This window comes from Benincasa hispida, chromosome 11 (genome assembly GCF_027475165.1).
Source record: "Benincasa hispida cultivar pf3 chromosome 11, pf3_genome.v1.1, whole genome shotgun sequence".
NCBI lineage: Eukaryota > Viridiplantae > Streptophyta > Magnoliopsida > Cucurbitales > Cucurbitaceae > Benincasa > Benincasa hispida.
Window position 1 is genome coordinate 89161895 of NC_143488.1, and position 7632 is coordinate 89169526.

The 7632-nt window shown below is 29.7% G+C and overlaps 1 protein-coding gene across 2 annotated transcripts; it reads right to left on the bottom strand.

Annotated features, from left to right (window-relative positions):
- Window positions 1-2536: 2536 nt before the first annotated feature.
- Window positions 2537-7176, bottom strand: SAG101 (senescence-associated gene 101). Of its 2 annotated transcripts, none has more exons than XM_090307668.1 (4): window positions 6910-7176; window positions 6470-6824; window positions 4603-4704; window positions 2537-3643 (listed from the first exon to the last, which is right to left on the bottom strand). In XM_090307668.1, the coding sequence occupies exons 1-4, from the start codon at window positions 6930-6932 to the stop codon at window positions 2816-2818; spliced, it is 1308 nt and encodes a 435-aa protein (XP_090163794.1). In that variant the 5' UTR covers window positions 6933-7176; the 3' UTR covers window positions 2537-2815. The 2 variants fall into 2 exon arrangements, with proteins under 2 accessions (XP_090163794.1, XP_038906094.1); XM_039050166.2 differs by having other exon boundaries at window positions 4603-5148; window positions 6910-7140.
- Window positions 7177-7632: the final 456 nt, after the last annotated feature.

A 7632-nucleotide genomic window follows, 5' to 3' on the forward strand; every position in this document is an offset into this window, starting at 1 on the left:
TTAGCTCAGGATTAAGATTAAGTTACCTAGGTCATCGCTTTGAAATAGTCAGTCTTAAACAGTAAACAACGTTATAAAGTAAGAGTGATTGGTTTCGTGGTCCGATATTGCACAAAACTCATTTACACAGGACACCCCCACTCCTCATGTCTCAACATGAACGAATTAGGATCACTTTATTTGTAGCACTTTACAACTCTTTGTAACAACTACAGAGTAGGCCGCATCGAATAGTGTTACCAGAATAAGGTACTCAACCTTATTCATATACTATAAATCATTTTGACTATTTACTTGAACTTGATCCACTTGTATGTCTCCACATAAAGTTCAAGTATCCATATAATAGTCAAGGGACTTAGGTTTATTGGATTTCTAAAAACAATATATTCAACAACAACTTTATTGAATTCTCAGAACTAGTTCTTAATGTTTTCAAACGACGAGTTTTAGGACATAGAACTCAACATAATACACATGCAATTTAAAAATATTATTAAAATGCTAAATTCTCATCATTTGTAAAAATTAAAATTTAACATTTAGAGTATCGTATCTTAAATATTACAACATCTAACGAATTAAAGTAATAAAAATCTTGAACTTAAATAATTAAAATCCATAATTATCTTAATAAAGTCTACAATATATATATATATATATATTAAAAATTTATAATTTATATACAAAGTCGGGGCGGGACTAGAGACGGGGAATATATTCCCCGTCCCCAACCCCAAATTGTAAATGGGGAAAAAAAATTCTCCACTCCCTCTCCCATTTCTCATGTATTCGAGGATTCCCCACCTCGTTCGGGGTGGGTCCTTGCAGGGCCCGACTCCGCGGATTTTTTAAACATCTCTATGAAGAAGTAAACGAGAGAGAGGATAGTAGAGAGAATCGAAGATATGGAGCTGTGAGTGAGGAAAAAAGGTAAAAAAGCATAATTTTTTTATAGATGAAATTTGCACGGTTTCATGTGGTGCTATTCCGCGCTAGCTCACATACTATTAAAAGGTATATTTGTTGTAGTGTTTGAAAACTAAGGAAAGTAATTGTCTATTTTTTTTTTATAAAAAAGTTGGTTAATTAATAATTCAAATGTTTACATAAAAAATGAGAAAATCATGAGTAAGATATTGCAGGAAAAAGTAGAATTATCAAAAGTCAAATGGTTACCAAACGAGGTCTTAATTTTTATTTTTAGATTTAAAAAATTAAGCTTATAAACACTATATATACCTATAAGTTTATTTGTTCTGTTATCCCTTTGCCACCAATACTTTCAACAACTAAGTCAAAATTTGAAAACTTATAAAAATAATAATTTTCATTTTATTATTATTATTATTATTTTAGAATTGGACTAAGAGTTGAAATGTTTTTTTCATGAAAGGTAAAAATCACAATATGAAATTTAGAAGAAAACAAGAATAAATTTAGAAAACTAAAAATTAAACACAAAATTGTTATCAAATAGTCCTAAAAAAACATAGTTTTAAAAATATTGTTTTTGTTTCTAATTTGACAAGATAAATAAAAATCATAAGAAAGAAATAGAGATAAAACAACATAAATTTTAAAAAGAAGAAAATTAAAAATGAAATAGCTATTTGAGGAGGCTAAGTTTTTAAGGTATATTTTATATAAAAAAGATGGAAGTTGATGCCCCCATTGACTAAAGGGTTTTGTTAGCAAAAAGTCGAAGATGATTTGGAATTTGGATGGAGACCCTTTCTCTTTCCACACACACACACACATATATATATATATCACCCTCTCAAAAATTTTACATCAAAAATTGAATTTCTATTAGTGACATCAAAGTCGATGTATTTTTAAGCCTTAATCGTTTTTTTCTTTTTTTCTTTCTTCTTTTCTTTTTTAATAATACTTTGTGAATCCTTTTTCAGTGACAAGTAAGATATTTCTATTATTTTACTATTATCCATACATATATATTTTTAAAAATGTGCCACTAAAATTCTATATCATATTTTACTTTTTTTTTTCTCTACCAAAACTATCTTAATAGTATGATACAAAATATAAGTTTAGTACTTAAGCACTTAAGCAATTTTCAAATTTGTGCTCTATTTAAATTTTGTATTTTTAAAAGTGTATACTAGACCTCTAAACTTTTAAATTTTATGTCTAATAAATTTCTAAACTTTAAAATTTTCTTAAATGAGTCAAAAGACTTATTAAATTAAAAGTTCAGTATCCTATGTAAAATTTTGGACAACAACGATTTAAATTGGGAACTAAAACTTGTTATCAAACCTTTATTTCTAACCCCCACTATTGGTGCAAATAGTCAATCAAATTTACAACCATTCCTTCATCACAACAATTCATCAAGGAATAAAAAATCTGTCGATATATCAATACTTTCATTATTTGAAAAATTCAACATTGTTATTAAAGATTTAATTGATATCTCCGATATTTTTTTATAAATATATTTAAAACATAATAAATTCTCATCCATTATTCTCAATAGAAGTATGAATATGGATGATCTAAAACAACTCAATTATTAATTTAAATAATTTTTATAAATTTCATAATTTACAAAAATATCCATCGATATCTCTATATCTGTAAATTAAAAGCTCGAGGTCGATATCGAGCTCTATTTACGTACAAAAATGACCAAGACCAACACCTTACTCCACGAATGTTTAATCTCAAATCTCCTTTCTATATGCCCAAAAACTGAAACATCCATGCATTTTATTAGACATTTGCTACAAAGTAAATACAATCTGCAACGACTAAATTAATAATTCAACGTATCCAAACAAACATCATTTCAAGGGATCTGTAACCTCCCATTAGCATATTCTTCATACTCTTCATTCCTCATTAACCTCGAGAGCACTGAGTCATGATCATCTCCCACAATCTCATCATACTCTTCCCACCATTTCATGAAGGTGCTATGTGGCAAGAAAATCTCAGAAGATACAGCATAATTCCTCATCAATTCCACTACATAATCCTCAAATTCTCTAAGCTTAGCTAGTTCTACTTCATTTTCTTCTTCACTACAATCCACCATCGTCAGCACTTGACATGCCAGAACAGCCTCTTCCACATGTTCCCAAAACAGAGAATCCACAGTAAGTATAGAAGAAACCGCTTCTCTTTGTGTTGAACTCGAATCGGGAGTTGGCGACTCTTTGAACCATTGTTCAAGCTTAGTATAGTGCTTTGGCCTGTGAGATTTGTAGTCAGTCAATCCCTTTCGGTAGTGTTCGGCGATGTCGAGTGGTTCGACCATTCGTCGGTAATTCGTTCCTCCGAACAATAATTGTACATTGAATGGAGCTCCATCCCTAAGAGGTTTTCTTTCTGCTTCCTCTACCTTATTTTCCCAGTAAACTCGTAGGATCTTTTTGAACTCAGCAACTCTAATGTCAGGTTCACTTCTTTGATTTTTGTAGCTATCATAATAACCAATATTATCAAACTTACACTTCTTCTTGTACCATTCAAGTTTTGCCATGTTTATCTTAACGTCATTTAAAGTCTTGGCAAAAGGTTTTGTGTTCTCAAGTATCAGGTTCATCTCGTTGTCTTTTAGTGCTTTTGCGAGTCTGTTAACATCTACTACTCTCTGCTGCTGCTGCTGCTGGGCCTGCAATGAATTCACAAAGATAAGGTAGAATTTATCAGGGCTCGTTCCATAATGTTATTTGTTACTGGTTTTCAGTTTTTTTGAAAAACAAGTGTTTGGTAATTGTTCATGTTTCTTGTTTTGTAAAAACATTTTCAAAACTGGATAGAGATTTAAACTTAAAAACTAAAATCATCGTTTGATAATCATCATCGTTTTTTATTTTTAACTTTTGAAAATTGAGCTTATAAATGCTACTTTCATATATAAGTTGTTTTGTTTTGTTATCTACCTATATGTATTTTCAAAATCTTAGCCAAATTTTAAAAACTAAGATTACAAAAGGTTATTTCTATCCATGAATAAAATTTTTGATTTGTTATGTACTTTTCAAAATGTTTTAAGATTCAAGCCAATTGTTTAAAACTAAAAAAAATGGTTTTCAAAATTGGTTATGGATTCAAATATTTTCCTAGATAAAGATGAAAATCATTCTAAAAAGAAAAATATGAAAAAACAAACACAATTCTCAAAAATAAAAAATTAAATTGTTATCTTATTTCTACAAGTTTTTTTTTCTTTAATTATTAGTTGTTATATACTCATGTTTATCCAAGTCAAATTTAGAAAACTAAAAAGAAAAGTTCTTTTTAGAATATAGTTATGAATTTAAATGTTTTCATAGGGAAAGATGAAAACTATCGTAAAACAAACGGTAAGAAAAATCATAATTCTCAAAATCAAATTATTAAACATGTCTTAAAAGGAGATTTTGAAAACAAACTTTTGTTTTATTCGATTAAGTATTTATGTAAGAGTAGTGAAAATCATGATAAAGAGATTGTGAGAAAACAAACATAATTTCGAAAACATTATCAAACCGAACACAATAATATTAAAACACTTTACCAGCCGAGGAAACCAATTTGGAGAACTAGTTAAGAAAATTAAGTTAAAAATAGCCCACCAACACAACTTACTTGATTTCGAGCAACTCCAATAGTTTCAAGTTGTGCTACAAAGCTCCCAGTCCACGACTCTGCATTCTCTGTGACCATCTTCATAGTAGCCTTAAGATTGGCCTGGTTTATCAAACGATCAATTGTTTCTTTATAATCAAAGAATGAAGAAGCAGTAAGAACATCATTACTAGCTTTGGTTGCCTCCAACAATTTCAAGACCGATTTCGGGTCTTCGAAAGAAGAACAACCACCAGATTGGGAGCAGAACAAGAAAGTGCCAAAGGGATAGTAAGCTTTGTTATTCAAGAACTTTGTAGGAAGAGGGTCTTGGTTGGAGACAAGATGAAGGAAGCAAGAAGACCAAGTTGAGAACTGTGAAATGGCATTTTGAAAAGCCTCATTGCCTAACAGAGGAGAACCAAAAGTTATACAGAGAGGGCGTTTGGTTTTGGTGAGATCTATGGAATCAAGAAGTAATAATGTCAAGAGAGAAGCAACTGATCCTCCTAAACCATGTCCTGTGATTATTATTGGAGTGTTGGGATCGGATATCAGCCTTGATATCTGAAATACACAAAATCATGCATGCCCCATCAATGAAAAACCCATTGACACAGGATCTATTTGATTCTTGCATTTCTCGTATTTACATTCATTCTTGAATATTCAAAGTATTATATATACATGAAAGTTATAACGATTGTGAAATGAAATTTTAATGGAATGTTTATTGATTCACTAATGATGTAGCGAGAAAAATCTTACATCAAATTCATGGTTAAAGAAGGGAAATTCATCCTAAAGGTGAGAGAGTAGAGAACCAAATGTTCTATATTCAGAATGATAATCAAATAACTCTCCACACTTCATAACACTCCTTAAAACTCAATATTTCACTCCTTGTCTCAAACACCCGATTATTTATAACCTTACAAGAAAATAAGACAAATAACTAAATAATTTTAAAATAGTAATTATACGTTAATTAGTCTAAATTAACAACTATACTAAATATTAACTAGAATATATTAATTCTCATATTATTCTACTTCAATAAATAAAAGTTTAAAGTTTAAATTGATACAATTATTAGTTTGTGATTTTAATTAATACAACTCCAAAATTAAATGGTATAAATAGATATGAGTAAGATTTAGTTTTGTTGGCTATATTTGCAATATTCAAAAAGATAATTGCTAGATTTACAAAATATATTTATTTATTTACTATTTTTTAAACTAACTTTTAAAATACTATTTTAGTCTTTATATTTTGAAGTTTGTTCAATCTTAGTTTTTGTAATTAAACTTATCTAATTTTAGTTTTTGTGCTTTCAATAAATCTTAAATTTAGTTCCTTAAAATTAATTTCTCTAAAATTGATTAAATAATAATATTAATTTTCATGCAAAAAAATATAATATGTGAATATGTTCTCAAAATTTATAATAAAAATACTAATAGATAACAAAAAGTTTTTTAAAAAAATCAACAATAGTGGAACTAATGTTGTCAAAACTACTATTGGACAATTGAGAGTATATTAACTAAAATTAAACTAAATTTTAAACTAAAGAGATATTGTCAAATATTAAACTAAAGAGATCCAAATGGTAATTTAACCTAAATTTTACTGACAGTAAAAGGATTAAATTGAAAAGTGGTAAAACAGAGAAGGATTAAATTGAAAAGTGGTAAAACAGAGAAGGATTAAGTTCGAACTCCTTTTAATTAAATTAAAATGAAAATAGAGATTAAACATTTTAAACTCTTTTCTTTTCTTTTTTTGAGAAAAAAAAAACTTTTTAAACCAATGTTGTTTTGTTTTTACGAAAGTAAATAATAGGGAAAAAAAAAAAAAAAAAGGAGAAGAAGAAGAAGAATACCTCTTGTTCATAGACAGGATAGAAACGGCGAAAGAGGTCAAGAGCAACTCCATTAATGGCGGAATCCGGGCATGTTTTGGTTTGAAGAAACTCAAACGCAGTAAACTCATCGATGAGCAGATCCGAAAGCGAAACTAGATCTTCTCCTCCATCTTCATCAATAGGATTTTCGGTACAGTTGGGAGTAGTAACGAACGCAAGGATCTTACAGTTCGATCGCTCATTGTAATATTTATAAAAGGCCAAATAAATCGGTACAGTAATTTCAGTTCGAAGTTTTGTAATCGCCTTCCATGAATGCTCCAACAAATCTGAAGTCGCAATGAAATTCCCTAATTCCAATCCGCTGCTGAATCTGTATTCGAAAATAGCCTGAAATTAGCGAAATCAGATTGGAAAATTAGAAGAGAAGAGAGGAAATAGAATGGAAATATGGTTACCGGTGAGAGTTATGGTCGTCCATTGATGATGATTGGTGTTCTTTGAGGAATCCAAATTTTCTTTTGCAGTGAATTTAAGCATGGAGTTGGTAGTGTTGATGATTGACCAACAGGGGGGGATTAGGTTGGAATGAAATGGGAAGGTGCGTCGTAAACTAAGAAATTAGGGAATAGTCACTGTCGCAGTGACTTAAAATTTAGCTTTGCTTTATATTTAATTAGAACTTCCCATAGACCATGTCGAAGGAATTTTTGTACAGGTAGTCTAAAATGGGAGGCCCAAACGCTGACCCATATTTGATAGGATAGGCTTCTAAGTTCCATCTTAAACTTAATTTATCTGTCATCATATTCCTTTTTTCAACACTCCATTCTCAACAACCCACCCTTCAAAATTAAGTATTTTGGATGGCTATACATACGAATGCCCTTATATCCAACTAAAATTTCAACATGGATTATATATATATTTTATTGCATCTCACTAAAGTGTTTGATCACAGGTTATCACTTGATAAAAAAAATTAAAATTTTCAAATACATTTTTTCTTTTTATAGACGAAGGGGATGCATGTAGATAGGTGCACTCTGGACTTCACCAAAATATTACAAAAAATAATTAAAATTTTCAGCCAATTTATATGGTGGTGTAATTTATTGGTGGCAAGAAGAATTTTAGCACCTTCAAAAATCATGTTTTGCAAAGTTGTTTTCTGTAGCAAG